This window comes from Ursus americanus, chromosome 7, assembly GCF_024610735.1.
Source record: "Ursus americanus isolate L20-20 chromosome 7, mUrsAme1.1.p, whole genome shotgun sequence".
In the NCBI taxonomy this organism is placed as follows: domain Eukaryota; kingdom Metazoa; phylum Chordata; class Mammalia; order Carnivora; family Ursidae; genus Ursus; species Ursus americanus.
The window spans coordinates 23,322,198-23,340,561 of NC_142133.1; the positions used below are offsets into that span (position 1 = coordinate 23,322,198).

At 37.9% G+C, this 18,364-nt stretch overlaps 1 protein-coding gene and 1 long non-coding RNA gene across 3 annotated transcripts in view; one reads left to right on the forward strand and one right to left on the reverse strand.

Moving 5' to 3' along the window:
• The window catches only part of LOC123785941 (uncharacterized), a 57,492-nt gene extending 40,004 nt beyond the window's left edge, over positions 1-17,488 (reverse strand). The window contains exons 1-3 of one of the 2 annotated variants that reach the window (XR_006777825.2): positions 17,382-17,488; positions 12,442-12,549; positions 3,807-3,904 (exon numbers count right to left, since the gene is read on the reverse strand). This is a non-coding gene — a long non-coding RNA (uncharacterized LOC123785941). Of the gene's footprint in view, positions 1-3,806; positions 3,905-12,441; positions 12,550-17,354 lie in introns of both variants that reach the window. The other variant, XR_006777826.2, reaches the window with a different exon arrangement.
• An 84-nt stretch (positions 17,489-17,572) lies between these two features.
• The window catches only part of CFAP36 (cilia and flagella associated protein 36), a 28,734-nt gene continuing 27,942 nt past the window's right edge, over positions 17,573-18,364 (forward strand). Inside the window, exon 1 of the mRNA XM_045788005.2 lies at positions 17,573-17,918. Within this exon, the coding sequence (XP_045643961.1) occupies positions 17,804-17,918 (115 nt within the window). The 5' untranslated portion in view covers positions 17,573-17,803. The remainder of the gene's footprint in view (positions 17,919-18,364) is intronic.

Consider the following 18,364-nt stretch of genomic DNA (forward strand, 5'->3'; position numbering starts at 1 on the left):
CTATTCATTTAAAAATTGTTTCTCCCTGTTGTGGTCCTTCTCTCTTACTGACTATAAACTATCATGGGTTTGATGTTTACTTTCAGAAAACCAATATGTTTTTGGTACATTAATAAATAGCAATAACAAATTAAAGTTACATATAGGAACAAATTAAGTTCTGAACACATGTTTATGCTTCCTTTAAAATAAAACAGAATGTATTCTCCAGCAGAAATTCTACATCCTGACCATAGAGTTGTCATTATTTAGGTCAGTGTTTTTCAGTCCAGGGTTGCAGCCTAATGAATCATGAAATCAGTTTAGTGGATTGCAATTTACATTAAAAACTGGAAGAGAATAGGGGTGCCTGGTGGCTCAGTTGGTTAAGTGATACTTAACCAGGCTCAGGTCCTGATCTCAGGGGTATGATATGGAGTCCCGCGTTGCACTCAGTGCTGAATGTGAACCCTGCTTAAGATTTTCTCCCTCCCTGTCCGTCTGCCCCTCCCTCCCTCTTGAGGTCCGCATGCACTCTCTCTCTCTCTCAAAAAAAAAAAAAAAAAAAAAGGAAGAGAATAGAATTGAAAATATCAGAGTACAGAGCATGTAGTAAAGATTAGCACTGTGTCATGAAACATGGGTTTTGAGTTATATAATTGTGTGTGTGTGCGTGCGTGTGTGTGAATTGTGTGTATATCAGGTTGACATCAAAATGTATATCTTACTGTAGGTGGGTTGGAGTCAAAAAAGTTTGAAAGTCACTGATTTAGGTCCCTGTAATCAAAAGTTATGGTCAAAACATTTCACACTGGTAAAGCTCGGACACAGGCCCGTCAGAACTAAAAGCTGGATGCAGTGTCAGAACAGGGCTCTAGGGAACTCTGCTATGCCGGGGTGTCCCCTTTTGTTCCTGGCTTAAGAGTCCCAGTGCAAGGGCAGGATGGCCAAGGCAGCAAGTGGGCTTACGGCAGTGGCTTTATGTATAATCAGTTTTCTATTGCTGCAATAACAAATTGCCACAAATCTAGTGGCTTAAACAACACAAATTTGTTATCTTATAGTTTTATAGGTCACCAATCAGGCTCATGTCTCACTGAACTGAAATCAAGGTGTCAATAGAGCCTCCCAGAGGCTCTAAGGCAGATTCTGTTTCCTTGCCTTTTTCAACTTCTAGCGGCTGCCCACATTACTTGACTTGTGGCCTCTTCCTCTGTCTTCGAAGCCATCAACATTTTATCTCCCTCTAACTCTTCTTCCATAGTCTCATCTTTCTCTGATCCTAGCTGGGAAAAAGTTTGCTTGTAAAGAGCCATGTGATTAGACTGAGCTCACTGGATAATCTAAAAAATCTAATTTCAAGATTCTTAATCACATCTGCAAAGTCCTTTATGCCATGTTAGGTAACACTTTCACAAGTTCTAGAGGTGGAGGGAGTGGACGCTTTGAGGACCATTATTCTACCTACCACAATGGGTATGGATGTGTTTCATTGTCTGAACAAACAGTATAGCCACACCTGTGCAGATGGCCTGAATGCAAGTAAGTACTGGTAGTGTGTGAAAGCACTCTAGGCATGTGTCTTGAATGTTCACCCTACTACCTTGAAGAGGAGAGAGGGGAAAGTTTAAGTTACACAAACCAATATAACTTGATCCACTGCTTTTACCTTTCCAGTATTTTCCTAGGAGGATTAATTATTAAATGAATCGACTACTTCAGTTCCATAAGAACTGGGAGAGCATTGTGCATAAACATAAATACCTGACCAAAATATTCTTCTTTTTATCACGTGAAAAATTTAAATGCACATATATATATATACACTTACTTTATTATTTTTATATTAATTTTCATTGGTTATAATAGTATTTCATGATGACAGCAAGTGGCAGCTTAAAAAAAAGTAGTTCCAGAAACCCATTCCAACTTTTATAATTCTAAAATATTTCATAATTCTGACATAAGTCTCTAGAACAACATTTCAGATTGGTACCCCACAAAATATAGTCATTAACTTAAGGTATCTATACTCCCATTTATACACTCTGGCGAGGAGCAGACAAAGTTCATTTTAAAGGCTAATGTTTTAAGTTCCCAAGATTCTAAAAATTAAATGTACTTTACTAAAAAGAATTTTCAAAACAATCTTTGAAATGATCTATACATATTTACTCATAGAATATCATCCTGCTCAGCATTGCTCATTGAATGTTTTCTGTGCCAACTAACAAAATAGGAATGAACTCATTTTTGAGTCAGAGAAGCCACAAAATCCCAGTAAACTCCAACAAAGCATTTTGTGAATCAGAGTGAGGGTGGAGGAAATACAAAGAAGTTTAAAAAATTCCACATCAGGTATCAACTGATGGTAATGTGAGCTTTTTACAAATGCTAGTGGATATCCCTGGGTGGGAGTATGAAAGGGAGCTAATTTGGGGACATAACTGTGTTATGCTGTTCTACTTAGTTATCGAAACACATGCAAGGATGCTAACGTATGTAGCTTTTGTATTTTTGGTGACTCATTTTTGTTCTATTTTAAAGGAGATTTTACATATAATTAGTAAGCTAGATTTTTTTCTTCTTATGAAACTCATTGGCTCTTGCTACTCAGACAAAAGAAAAGGTTTTTATTGTTGTTCTTCTACCTCAGTCCTCAATTTTAGAGGCAAAATGTTTTCTCATTAGAAAGGTGGAGTCTTTTTCAAAATGCATGCTGGCCTCTCAGATTAATTATCCAGATGTCTGCCCCTGGACCTGTTCTGTCCTGTCCATTCTTCCCTTTCTCCACCACCCTTGGCTCCCTAGCTGTCTTGTGCTATGGCCACTTTAATAAGCCTCAACAGCAAGATCTCTCAGGAAATAATCAGAAAGTGATTAGTCCTTTACACTTATCCAATCCATTCAGAAGTAATTTTCCCCCAAACAGAAATGATTAAAAATGATAAATGTCTACCTAAATGATGTTATTGTGCCAGGTTTGTTTGTTTTTTTCTTTCTGTTGGCACAATGCCACACTCTCCCTTCTGTAGTCTGTAATTGCAGGGGCTGGAAGCCTATAACTCCATTCCCCAAATCCTTTACCCACTGGCTTCCAGTCAGATGTGGCCAATGGGAGTCACTGGTGGGAGAAAAGAATAAGCCATTCTAGTCTGGTCCCAGTGGTAGAAGAGTCTCAATGGCAGATTGGCACTGGCCATGGGGAGCCCCTTCTGTGAAGGTGGAGTTAACATGGGCCACACAGTAACTTTCTGGCAGCACATGCAGCTGGAGGGCTCCAGGCTGAGTGGTGGTAGCAGCTTGCTCATCTCTGGACGACATTCCTTTCTTTCTCTCCCTTTCTCCTCTAGCCCTTACAACACGTTTGTAACCATTTTCCAGAATTAAATCCCTTATCTGTTTGAACTATGTACAGTGGTTTCTGTTTTCCTGACTGGACTAATTGGACTGACTATATATGTTATCAGGTAGGTTTTAGGCACTTCCTAGTCCTAGGCACATGGAGCTCCACCCAAAAGCAATGGATCATGGAGTTCAACTGAGTCCCATTTCAAGGGTACAGTTGAGATATACCCAGTGTGTGGTCTGGACACTCTGAACAGTGGCTACGGGCAAGTGAAAAGTCCTTGGCCAATGTGCAATATAAATAGCTAGGTTGATCTGCTGTTCAGAGATGCTGCAGAATGAGGTCTCAGGCTCTGGTAGTTCCTTGAAAAGTCATTGAGAATATTTCATAATTTGCAAGTGGGGGACAAAGTTGGTCAGGCAAGAGAAAGTTTAGTTATCTAACTGAATTTGGAGTGGTGGTTTAGGGGCTGTCTTACCTAGTTCTTCATCTGTTTGACAAATGTGTCCAGTAGGACAGTCTTAAAGTCTATTTCCAGCCTTTGTTTCACAGATCAGGGATTTCAGATGGGAAATCCTAAAAGAAAAAGCATTAATTAGGATTAGATTTCCTGTGGGTGGTTAAGGTCAAATTGAAGGGGTTCCTGTGGCTGCCACAATTTCTGGATTCCTCAAATTCTCCACTCCAGGACCAGATGATGCATTTATCTGGGTGAGCATTTAATGTCTTATCATCCCTTAAGCTTTATTTTTGCTCATCACTATATCCTCAGGGCATACAAAGTGCTACAGATATTCATTCATTCAATTAAATTAAATGCCTACTTTATTGCCAACACATCAACATAACAGTAACATCTTCAAAAGCTTCAGAAGTTCATGGCAACAAATTCTGAACACCCGTAGGGTAATTTTTTCTCTAACAAAATCTTCCCTATGCATCCTTGAATGTCTAAGCAGAAATTGCTATTTCTTTTTTTAAATCTTTATTTTTAAAGACTTATTTGAAAGAGAGAGACAGAGAGAGCGAGCAGAGGGAAAGGGAGACAAGCATACTCCCTGCTGGCTAGGGAGCCTGACATGGGGCTCTATCCCAGGATCCTAAGATCATGACCTGAGCTGAAATCAAGAGTAGAATATTTAACTGACTAAGCCACCCAGACACCTCAGAAATTACTATTTCTAAGTTGATCTGTAGATATTCTGGAGTACGATTTGCCTTTGTTATCCTAAATCTGCTAGAAAGAGCCTTCTGTCTACACGTGATAGGCCAGTGCTCCCAACCCTAGTAAGTCTCAAACTGTAATAAACATGACATGTATGAAATGAGTAGGTTCTATTTTGATTAAGTAAATAGAAAACAAGGGGTGCCCAGCTGGCTCAGTCAGTAGAGCATGCGACTCTTGATCTCCAGGTCATAAGTTCGAGTCCCACGCTGGGTGTAGTACTTAAGAATAAAATCTTAAAAAAAAGAATAGACAACAAAAGAAACTTCCATTTCAGGGAGAGAAATATAGAATACTTTAAAAGTTTGGGTAAAATGGATGGAAATATATAAAATTGAAATAACATTCATATGTACCAACAATACCCAGTTTGAAATACATAATTAAAAAGGAATCCTGATTTACAGTAGCAGCAGACATGAATATATGTTAATGACCTTTAATGAAAAATATATCACTAATATGAAGAAAATGAGAGGACTTTCCTGAAAGATATTAAGTACAAGAAGAGTTATATTTCAGAAGACTAATATTTTAATACTGTCATTTCCCCCACCAATTAATTAATATACTTCAAGTTATTAGGCAAAATCCTAATAAAAATACTTCTGGGAGAACTTAGCAAGATAATTCTGAAGTTTACCTGAAATAACGAACAGGCAAAAATAGCTAATATTATTAGCTATCATAAAAAATGATCTTACATTACATTCATTTTTAAAATGAGGTAATCATGCAAAAACAGATAAAAAGAATCGTCTCGTGTTTTTTGTTATTTCTTGTGTTCATGCCATTATTTTGTTAGCAAAACTTTTCCTAAGATACAATGCAAACTTAAATTTGTGAGTCAGGGGGGACCCAGGGAATAAGATTATATTTTATCAAAATGTTGGGCTAATCTCAGTTACTGATCCGAGTGAGGTGTAGCATTTTGTTTCTGCTCCTTCCTGAAGAGTTTGCCACCTCTCTCATCCCTCTGAGAGTTGGCCTCCACCACCAGTCTCAGGATCTTGATAGAAACTTGGGGTCTTTTTTTAAGTACCCAGGCAGTCTAATATTTCAGTGTTTTCAGTATTTGGATTCTAGCCACAGGTAATTTCATTAAAAACTAGCTTTTGGTTTTTTATATTTAGGTAGCTACCATTATTCTCAACTGCTGAAGATCACGACTTGAATGATGAATTAATTTATTAAATGATGAAGCTTTATCTTCGAATGAATCGTTGTCTCAACCTCTCTAAAAATAATACTTTGCAATCTGTTAATGAAAAGATAATTCACTGAAATAATTCATTGATCCTATTAGGTCGTTTGGAACCATAAAAAGTTTCCAATATATGTTCAGATTGCTCCTACAGAAATGCAAGAAGCAACTCAATGCAGTACTGCTACAATAATGTAACCACCAAATCTTAAAATTTTAATAATAATGGAGCGGGGTGTGGAGACTACGTGTAAAACTGGTGTATACCGATACACATTTTTAGCAAGTTTAAAGTGTAATTACAGTAATGGATTCAGTGAAATGGCTTCATCTTTGAAAAGGAGTTCAATGATATGGCTGCAATTTCCATACTAAAGTGCCAATTCTATTCTTAAGTTTTCATTACATTTTTTGCCAACTCTTCTTGATCACTCTTTTTTACCCATGCCCGGTTTATTGATATAATTATCCATCATTATACATGTCATATCCATGTTCATGTCAGTATTTAAACCCAATTGCTTTATTTAAAGAAACTAACAAAAATTCAGATGTGAAATTACAAAGACACCTAACAGCAGAGCTGAAAGCATGTGAACAAAGAGCAGCAACAATAGCAAAATGCCAGTGAGAGGAAAAACAGAGACTTCTCAGAATGGGAAAAGGTGTCTCAGACAGGAGAAAAGTATTAAACCAACTTTTTAAATGCAAGCATAAGTGATTTTGGAGGAGAGAGCAGAGACCGATACTGATTTTCAGTTGTCAAAATACTGGCAAGTGAAATTTATTTATGCACAATAGGGAAATGTTTCGTGCTGGAAACATTCTGGGTCCTTAATGTATCTACACTCATTCAATTTCATGCTTTGAAGCTGCGTTGTCCAGTATGGTAACCACTAGCCTCTTGTGGCTACTTAAATTTAAATTAATTACAATTAAATAAAAGTAAAAATTCAGTTCCTCATTGGCATTAGCCACATTTTAAGTCCTCGGAGCCACAACAGACACAGGTATGCATTGCACACACAGAACACTTCCATCATGCCAGAAAGTTCTGTTGAACAATGTTGTGACTGGTCATGAGAAGGGTCATAATGAAGTTTTATCAATATTATTCATGGAGAAGTTTACCACGACTACTTTTTTATTATACAAGCCATGACTTACTTCCAGAGGCAGGTCATACAGCTAGATAAAACAAGGGTCAAATTCTTTAGTGCTTCCCACCCCCAACCAAGAAAGACTTCCTTGGAATATTATTATCATACCAGAACCTGAGAAATCCAATAGCTTCTTGTGAAAACTATATAGGCAGCAACTTTTGACTTGGTATAACATTTCAGATGCTGAATCACTAGGCATAATTTTATTCTTTCCATGACTGAGCAGAACAGCTGAGAAAAATAAAGGATTTTGTCTGCTTTATGTAATAGTGTAACCCGTAGCACACCCAGACAGAGATAATCTTTTATAATGGGTTTGGCAGGCATTTCTTTAACATGTTGGGGTGGGGAAAATAACCTTTATTTTAGCTCTTTAAGGTTCTGAATTGTAAAAACGCCTCTACTGTAATACAAGCATTTCTTTATTTTCATTTTTAAATTTTAAAAATAGCATTCTTTCCAGAACTGCCTTGGGAACACAATAATAATAAAACAGATAAAAATCATTATATATTTATTCTGGAACATAAAACACAGAAAATTATTGGATGTTATCCAATTCTTTTATGAGCTAAATATAGCTCTAACACTACAATCCAATAAAGATATGACACTCCCCCAAAATTTACAGACAAAACTTACTTATGAATATTAGACACAAAACACTGGCAATGTAAGGAAACATTAATAAAATAACCACATAAATTGATTAAATAAGAAAAAGTACGTGATCCTATCAGATGTTGAAAGGCCACTGGATGAAATTTAATACCCATTTATATTCTTAATAAAAACATGCCATTATATAAATTTAAAATAAACATGAGTATCTTTTCCAAATAACTCAATTATATGTAATAAAGCTATATTTTATCATTACTATTAAGTTTTTACATTTTTATGTCATTTTTAGCCAATATAATGACACATGAAATAGAAATAGAAATAAACAGTGGAAAGGCAAATACAATATGGTATTTTTCAGATTACATAATTGCAAAGCAAGAAAACTAGAAAGAACTAACTTATAGCTACTTTAATAAAAAACGAAATTAAAATTTAATCTGCAAATACCAATATATTTCTGTAAAATCATCAAAATCCGGTTAGAATATACGTAAAATAAACCCACCCCAAGTAAAATTCTTTTTTTTTTAAGATTTATTTATTTATTTATTTGACAGAGACTGTGCACAAGCGTGGGGGCGGGGGGGGGGGGGCGAGGAGCGGCAGGCAGAGGAGAAGCAGGCTCCCCACCCGGTCAAGGAGCCTGACGTGGGGCTCAATCCCGGGACCCTGAGACTCGATCCCGGGACCCTAAGACCATGACCTGAGCCTACGGCAGACGCTTAACAGGCTGAGCCACCCAGGCGCGCCCTCCCCCAGTAAAATTCTTAATGAATGATATGCATGATCTTTATAAGGAAAACTGCAATCCTTACTAAGGGATACAAATGGAGGCCTAAATAAGTGGGGAGAGCATCATGTTCTTTCATGAGAAAAAGAAATACAAAGATCTTGATTTTTTTATCAAATTAACTTATAGGTTTGGTGCAATTCCAATTAAGACATTATTTTTGGAGGCCTTTAGAATGGTAATAACCTTTATAGGGGAAAAACATAAACGATATTTTATCTAATAAAATACATCACATAATAAACCACATTACTATCAGATAATTAAGCACATTACTATGGTTTAAAACAATGCCTCTGACTAATCTTCCCCCCCCCCCCCCAATACTAACAGGAAACCAAGTTCTGTAACACTTGGTCATCCTGGAGCTGGGTCTTGGTAGGTTTAGATTTCTTCCTCCCCTTTTTCTTTTTCCCCGTGGTCTGCCATCTGGTGGCCTGCATCAGTAACTTGGTTTTCACTGCGGCAGGACACCTAGGGTTGGCTCTCATTACTCCTTTAGTTCACAGTTTTTCTGGTTAGCCAAGGAATTAGAGGTGAGGGCCTGGGTCAAAGGGCACTAAATGATATCCTCCAGTCTTACTTAAAAGCACTCTTACATGAAATGACATGGTGTTTGAGTTTGGCAAAAATGTTAATAACTGTTGAAGCATGGTGGTTCTTTTGTATATATTTGCAAATTTGAACAATAAAAGGAAACAAAACAAAGAATCTTTGCTCTCACAAATATAAATGGCTGGTGAATATATGAAAGAATCCACAATCTCATTAACAATAAAACATAGGCAAATTAAAACAAGTAAATGAGGTGCTTGGGTGGCTCATTTGGTTAAGGGTCTGCCTTCGGCTCACGTCATGATCATAGGGGTCCTGGGATGGAGCCCGAGCCCCCTGCTTCTCCCTCTCCCTCTGCCATTCCCTATGCTTATGCTCACTCTCTTTCTCAAATAAATAAAATTTAAAAAACAAGTAAATATTTTTTAGCTTTCACATTACGAAAAATCACAAAAACACTAATAGTTTTTAGTGCTGAAAAGGTGTGGAAAAATAAACACACAAATCTTTTGGTGGGAGTATCAGTTGGTATTCCTTTTGCAGGGCAATTTGGTAGTACCGATAGAAAATTTTAATATTCCACAAATGTTTCATATCCTTACACCTGGAATTTCACTTCTCTTTTCTGAAACTACTCAGGCAAGAATGCAGAATTACATGTATACTATTGTTTATTGTAGCATTGTTTATAAGAGCAAAATATTGGGCATGAGCATAAACAAAATAAAGAGATATCCCTATATAACGGAATACTATGCATCCATGTAAAAGAACAATTTCTTTGTATTACTATTGAAAGATAGTCTTGGAAAATGAAGTAAAAACTGTTGTATAAATAGGAATGGTCTCATTTTGGTTGAAGAAGACAATAATACATGTTAACATGTGCATTTAAAAAATCTGGAGGCCAATAACCACACAATTACAGTGGTTTTCTTTAGGTGGTAGGAAAAATAGGAGACTTTCACTTTCTTCATTGTATAGTTCTATAATGTTTGCGCTTTTTTCAATGCACATATATTACTTTTCCAACAGAAAAAGCAATAAAGATACAATTTTTAAATGAATAAATAAAAGAAAGTTTCCCTGCCATCCTTAAGAAATGTTCCATTATTAAGCTAATTCCCTACTGCCTCCCACATCAGCATGGTTCCCAGATAGGATGGTTCTACCTATTCTGAAGGTACAAGAGGCATTTATTACTCTTTTTGTCTGAGAATTTTGATTTCAATGTGCTGGGCTCCAAAGATGACTCTCAAAATTGTCTTTACTCTTTCCTCCCATAATATTCCAAAAGGGAATAGAACAAACAGGTTGCTCAATGGCTTCCTTACAATGAGAGAAGACCAAACTATAAGTTTATCAAATCCAAACTAGGGGCTTCCACAGTGGGTGCACTAGATGATCCACTGGCACTCAGGGAAAAAGTATTAGAATTTCAACCTATATATTTTTATCTCACCCTTTGTTAATTTCAATTTTTTTTCAAGTTTTGTTTTTAAATTGCCTATTATACAATTGTGTATATTCATATATATGTATGTACATCTATGTAGCTCATTAGTAAATATATATTTGTATATTAAGGGGAGTACTCAAAAAATTTTTACTGATGGATCATCTGGTCAAAAAAATTTAGAGGCCATTAACCTAGACTGCAGCTGATTTTAAGAGAACAAAAACCAGATATAAAACACTATAAACATGGTCTATAAATTAGTTACCCTCCCCAAAAGCCAGTAATAGAAGAAAACAAAACAGAAAAATAGGTGAGAAAACACATAGGAGACAAATATAAGAGTCAGCTTAGTAGGTAATAAAAGGTAGAAGGAAAGAGAAGGGAAAAAAGATATGAAAAATATTTACACACACACAAGTAAAAGAGTGAACAAAAAACCCAATAATGAATAAAGAAAGGGAGGTGAAATAAAAAGAACAAATGCCACGAAAAGACCCTGAACATTTAGAGATGAAATGAAAATAAGCAATCTGTCATGCACTCGGAATTTAGAAGGTACCAGATCCAGAGCTCTTTATTCTGAGCGTCTAGCACAGTGGTTGGCACATAGTATGCACTCCATTAATAAAGAAAGGTTTTTAAGCTATGGCCAATTTATACCAAATGTATATATTTAGCCATGATTTGAAGTCATTGTGTTTTCGTTATTTCTTTGCTGCTATTTTATTTTAAAAACTTTTTCTTAGGCAGACACCACACCCAGCCTAACATGGGGCTTGAACTCACAACCTGAGATCAAGACTTGAGCTGAGATCAAGAGTCAGATGCTTAACTAACTGAGCCACCCAGGCACCCTTTCTTTGCTGCTATTTTATATCTAGCTGCTGGATATTTTATAGATTATGAGGAGCAGAAAACAAAAGACACTGAAAGGAGAATGAAAATTCTGTGATGCCACATCTGCACATGCAATAAAAATCTAAGGATTCATCGGAGAATTTGAAGATACGGCGGGTAATTTTTTATTTGCCAACCCATGGAAACCTCCTCCATCCCTTTGCTGTTACATACACCAAATAATCAAGAAAAGATATTTGCAAATAACCTATAATTTAGAACTTCTAAAAAGTCGTTCTATAGCCAGGATAAAAGCAATTTATAGAATTAAAGCAGTGACCTTTTTCCCCCTCTCACTTTACTTGAAATCATACCATTTGGAGTAGCAATTAGATAGTTCATTAGTGATGTTTTACATGTTCTATAAATTATATATGAAGATGACATTTCTATTGCACAGGTATTTTGAAGCCTATTGCTAATAATAACTAAACCATTTGATCTAGAATGGCAAGCATGTTTCGTTAACATTAAAAAAAAAACAACAAACCTGCTCTGCCAGTAGTCATGCCTTTACTCTCACTCCCAGGGTCAGAAAAAAGAAATGGATTATTTTTAGGCAAACATGAGGCACTATATGTTCTCATCAATATTCACATGTTCATCAAATACTCACTGTGGGTCTCTTAGCACCAAGCATTGTGTTGGAGATATATTTGTGAGATTAAAGAGTCTGCTTCCTCCAGAACTCACTTTTCTCTGGTCATACTTTGATTAAACTGGCAATTTCCAAAGTATCTGGGATATATTTGTGCACATGTATGGATGTGTAGACTCATGGATGTAAAGGATAAGAATTACTTAGCATTTAACTGTGATTATTGCAGAATGCACAATACTTTCTCTTAAAAAAACCTTCATGGGTACAAATGTCTTTAAAAACTGCATATGGTGTGATTTAGCAATTCTACTTCTAGAAATTTGTCTTCACAAAATGATAAAGATTAGGTGCAAAGACTTAGTTACAAGGATGCTCACTGTAGAATTATTTTTTAAATAGTGCAAGAAACCGCCTAGGTCAATACGGGATTGTTTAACTAAATTGTGTTATGTTTATACAAGGGGAAAGTAGCTGTTTTTCTGTCCCTAAAACTCATATGTTGAAATCCTAACCCCTAATGTGATGGTATTAGGAGGTGGGCCTTTTAGTAGGTGATTAGTGGTCTTATAAAAGGGACACCCTTGTAACTTACACCTGTGAGGGCACAGCTAGAAGACAGCCATCTATGAACCAGGAAGTGCGCTCTTGCCAAACACCACATCTGCTGACATCCTGATTTTGGATTTCCCAGACTCCAGACCTGTGAAAAATAAATTTCTGTTGTTTATAAGCCACCTAGTCTTTGGTATTCTGTCATAGCAGCCTGAGCTAAGACACTAGATAACATTAAAAAGAATCATGTATTTTCACTGATATAGAAAAATTTCTGTGCTATATTATAAAGTGAAAGTTGGAAAGTACCTTGTTGTTTAAGTATCAAGTACAGGGATGTGTAAACCCTGACTTTGCTCTGACCCTGGGCAAGAAATTGGACCTCAAAAAGTTTCAGTTTTCCCATCTGTTGTGGGCTGAGTTGTGCTCTCCCCAAATTCATATGTTGAAATCCTAACCCCCTACACAAGAATTTGACTGTATTTGGAGATAGGGCCTTTAAATGGGGATAATTAAGTTAAAACGAGGTCATTCTGAGGCGGGGAGCCCTAATCCAGTACGACTATGGAGGGAAGGAAAAACCTTTCCCCCTACCTTCTTAGGTTTAGTAGCTGGGGCCTGAGAATTAAACTGACAAAAGAATAACAGGAGAGAATAACAGGATAAGAAAATACCTAACTTTAAGTATCAACAAAATTGTATATGCATGGGGGCTTCACAGAAAAGAAGTGAAAAAAGTCAAAGAGCAGACAGACTTGGGGGCTTACGTAAATCTTCAAAAAGAAGAAGAATTTATCACCTTTTTAACAGAAGGTGATAAATTGTGGAGAAGTAACTAGACGAAGGAAGGGGGATTTGGGCTTCTTGAGTGCATTAATTGGGCAAAAATGAATAGGAAATATGTGTGGGGGACAAAGATCTTTTAATGTAAGCTAAGGGTTATTTTAGTCAAGTCTGTTTATGCAAACTCATCTCAGCATTGACTCCTTGCCTGCAGTGATAAGAGTGCTCTCCTCACCTCTCCTCTTCCTGGTACTCTCCTGGAAATTTATGCCCTACTTTTATGCAGATGGCGAGAGAATAGAGAGTTCTCAGTTGCCTTCATTTCAGCTCAAAATAATCAATATTCTGAAAGTGGCATATTTCAGGATATCATATTCTGACTCCCCTTCAACTGATGTCCTTATAAGAAGAGGAAATTTAGATACAGATGGGTAAAGAGGGAAGACCATGTGGACACAATGAGAAGGCAGCATCCACGTGCCAAGGAGAGAGGCCTTAGGAGAAACCAACCTTACTGACACCTTGATTTCAGACTCCTAGTCTCCAGAAGTGTGAGAAAATAAAATTCTGTCATTTAAGCTACCTCGTCTGTGGTACTTTGTTGCAGCAACCCTAGCAATCCTATAAGATGGGAAAAATCTTAATACCGTCTTTATTTAGCTTTCAAGGTTGCACTGAGTCAAATAGACATAAATCCCTATGTAAACTACAAAGCACTACACAAATGGGAGCAGTTGTTACTCACATGGTCCCTGAAAAACCTAAAGGAATGCAGTCATCTTGTTGAGACTGGACTTTATAGGGGCACCTGGGTGGCTCAGTTAGTTGAGGATCTCACTCTTGGTTTCAGCTCAGGACATGATCTTGGGGTCATGGAATCGAGCTCCACATTGGGATCCACCCTCAACACAGAGTCTGCTTGGGATTCTCTCTCTCCCTCTCCCTCTGCCCCTCTCCTTGCTTGCATGCACTCTCTCTCTCTAAGTAAACAAATCTTCAAAAAGAAGAAGATTGGACCCTTTCATAAGGCAGAGGCTCAGTTCCCATACAGAGGATGGAAAGAAGCAGATTTCAGCAGAACTGTCATGAAGAACACAAATGACTTGCAGGGGAAGGAGAAAGGCAAAATAAAAAGAATGGTTTCTTACCGCCACACTGCAAGATGTTAAAAAAAAAAAACTACACTATATATAACAGTAATAGCCAATATGTATTGAGCATTTACTAACTACTAAGCATGGTCCCAAGTGCTTTTTATGTGTTCTATAATTAAACCCGTATCAACCCTATGGTAAAAGTAATGTAGGGGTGTGTATGTTTATGTGTGTGTGTGTGTGTGTATACATACATATATACATATATATATATTTGTGTGTGAAGAGTATATATATATGTTTATGTGTGTATGTAATCTATTTTGGTCTCTCTTGTTACAACACATACCTGCAATACGAAAATCTGTTTATATGTAGGAGATAAAAAGTAATAAAGCTGCCAAAATAAGAAGTCGTGATTCTTCAAGAGATGACTATGCTTTGCACTACTGTGAAACTGGAAAAACACTACTTGACTGAACAAAGTAACCTATGGTAAAATGCACAACACACATCCACATTGTCTTCTTACTCTTACCCCAGCGCACCCACATGCGCTGCCCTAAGTACGTGCATTGTTCTGATGAGTTTGTGTTATTTCATGATGAACATGTTGAATATATTTTGTTAAAACTGTATGAGCATACTGGTGCTAAGAATCCCAAGTAGTGAATAAAAAGAAAAGCCTTACATTTTGAGGTGAAAGTTGAAACACTTAAAGGTTTTGAAATAAATGAGAAAAATTCAAGGCCTGAGGAAATCCACACTATCCACATTCAGGAATAATGCCGAGAAAATAAACCAAAGGAGAGCTTGTGCATCCCAGTTATTGTCTGCTTCTAGTGAAATGGGAAAGCACTTGGAAGACACGGAAGATGAAGACTCTAATGCCAAGTAATGCCAAGTGCAGTTGAATAGCATTCTGTGGCCTCTAGGCTCATTAGAAACCATACAAGCAACTTCTTTATGAAAAGAGGAAACTGGCAGAACACAAGTGGGATTTCTATTTTAAGCTGGTTTAGGAAACAGAAAAACAGAATAATAAACTACAGAAATCCACCTCTGGTGTCACAATAGGTTGGCTTAAGAATGATGATATCCTTCTTTCCTTTTACCTCTACTCAGTAATTAAAAAACCACAACACTTTATCACACCCATTTCCAGCAAGTGGTGTTTGGAACATAGCTATTCACTAAGGAAAATAATTAACTTATAATCTCCCATTTCAAGTCTACATGGAAAATACAAAACTTCCATATAGCAAAAGGCACAACGAAATAAATTAAAAGACAAAAGACAAGCATGTCACTGCAACATGTGTCAAAGGGTTAAAATTCTTATAATATTGTATAAAAAGCTTTTTTTTTTTTTTTAAAGATTATTTATTTATTTATTTGACAGAGACAGAGACAGCCAGCGAGAGAGGGAACACAAGCAGGGTGAGTGGGAGAGGAAGAAGCAGGCTCATAGCGGAGGAGCCTGATGTGGGGCTCGATCCCACAACGCCGGGATCACGCCCTGAGCCGAAGGCAGACGCTCAACCGCTGTGCCACCCAGGCGCCCCATGTATAAAAAGCTCTTATACATCAATAATAAAAAATAACTTCCCAATAAAAAATGGTTGAAGGATATGGAAAGAACCCAGGAACAAAAACAAAGGCTAATCCATGTCAAATAATGCTCAATTTCAAATTAAAAAATGCAAAGTAAAACTATGTTTTATTTTTGACCTAGTAGATTGGCAAAGACATTTTTCAAAAGAATTTTAAAAATAAGTTCAGTAATTTTCCATTTGGGAATTTATTCAAAGGAAATAATGAGATTTGGGTTCAAAAATTTATGTGAAGTGTGTTCATTACAGAACTGTTTATGAGTTTTAAACATTGAAGTAATTTAATCTAGCAGTTGAAGATTAGTCGAATAAATCAAGACATCTATGCTTTCATTTAGCAATTCTGCTGGAATCTACCCCCTAGAATAGTCCATAAAATCAACAGTTCTTAGTGACACACAAGATGTTTATTTCAGCAGTTTGTTAGAAAAAAATGGTAGCATACACCCACAACAGGGAGGGAGAAAAAGACTGCACAGTAATGATCACATTTCTGCATCCACTAAGATACTGTGTGTGTATATATATATACACACAAAGTAAAAATAGACTAAATGGTAGTTTATAGAATACTATGCAGCTGCAAAAGAAGTTCTATATTTTCACACGAAAAGTGACCTCATAGTGAGAAAAGTTCCTTGACTGTACATATAATATGATCTCATTTACATAAATATATCGTTAAAAAGAAAACCACAGGCCCAAAATGGGGTCACTTAGGTTAAGGACCAGAACCAGTAAACCAAGACTTAAAAAATACCTAACCTGTCATTCTGCCTAGAAACGTAACTTCTAACCAGTCAACATGGGAATTTCTCGGTCAGCATTAGGAAATCTACCGATAAACCCTTTCCGTCCCCCTCAGGAGGGTGACCTTGCCTCAAACAATGGATTTTGCTAACAATTTCCTTTTTTCCACACCTTTAAAACTTTTAAAAAGCCTTTAAAAACCTTTCCTTTCCTGTAGCCCTTTGGAGCTCTCTTCTACTTGCCAGATAGGTTGCGGCCTCATTCATGAATTAATAGTCAATTAGATCTTCAATACCTAGTATAACAATATATAAGGCTGTTTGAAGAGATTTGGGGTCACCGAACACCTTGGCAGTGACCTCTGAAGACCCATTCCACAATGGACCCTAATTTAAAAATTTGAGTTAGTGTTGTCTGACATAAAGATTTGGCCATTTAACATTTATTTAAATGAATATTAAGTTCGATTTTGCCCTTGAAAATCTCCTAATTCTAGTTGTTTCTATCTACCCGTGAAAGGTGAAAAGACCCGCCTGGAGCTATGAGATGCAAAGATAAAGCCAATCAGCAAATCTTACAGAGCTACGCTGCTCGGCTTTGTATTTTCAAACAACCCTTGTATTAACAAAGATTTCTGGCCCAGTGGGTTTGAAAATGGTTGGCACTGACATGCATTGTATACAACGGTGAACCCAAGCCTCTGAAGCCCTTACAGGGGTAGGACCCGTCACTCCAGGTACCTCACTGCGCCATTTCCAAGCCTTGACTCCCACGCACTTCGAAGAGGGAACATCGAGTCCTGCTAGGGCCTCCAGCCAATGGCTACACTTTTGCTCTCAGCCCTAGCAACTCCGGGCCAATGGGCGGAAGGCTATCTTTTGATCCGATACGGTCCTTTTCCAGCCAATCGGAAGCGTTCTTCAAATGCGCCTCTCTGAGATCGGGGAAGCTGTCTTCACTTCCGGGAGGCTGTCAGGGGCGGCTGCGCCTGTTGCCATAGCGACCATTTTACGTTAACTGGTTTGTAGGTTTCGTCCAGGTAGCAGGGCGATTGCGGGGACCACTCTTTCTTCTCCCATTTTGTCTCGGCCCCCTGCGGCCCAAGGGCCTTACGCAGGCTCCAGGGGTCTGGCCTAGGATTCCGCGGCGGCCCCCGAGCGGGATGGCTGCGGAAGAAGAAGATGAGGTGGAATGGGTGGTGGAGAGCATCGCTGGGTTCCTGCGAGGCCCGGACTGGTCCATCCCCATCTTGGACTTTGTGGAGCAGAAATGTGAAGGTAAAAGCAAAATCCCGAACCGACAATTCTTTCTCGCCTCTCTCTCACCAGAGATCGGCAGGAAAGTGGTCGCCACGAACTGTCTCTCCTCTCTCAGGTCTTTACCCCTGTTGGCCTTTTCAGAGCTGGTTTGTAGAAGATATTGCTGTCACTGCGCCAGTGTCCTCCTTCGCAGAACTGAAGACGGGGACTCCCCTTTCCCTGGGCCCAAGCACACATCCGAAAATCATTAGACTTCAATCCTCTGTTGGGTCTCTCACCCTATCCTGCACGTTTTTTCCTTGGTCAGGTGCACTGTTTGGGTGGGCTTCAACAATTTCCCCCAGGGACCGGGGAGGAGAGGTGTTGGTTTGCCTATGCGGCTTCTGATCTAAACAGTTAACCACAAAGGGAGGGCATGCTGTTACTCCAGCAGGCCCAGAGCTGGCGACCCAGTGGCCTGTTTG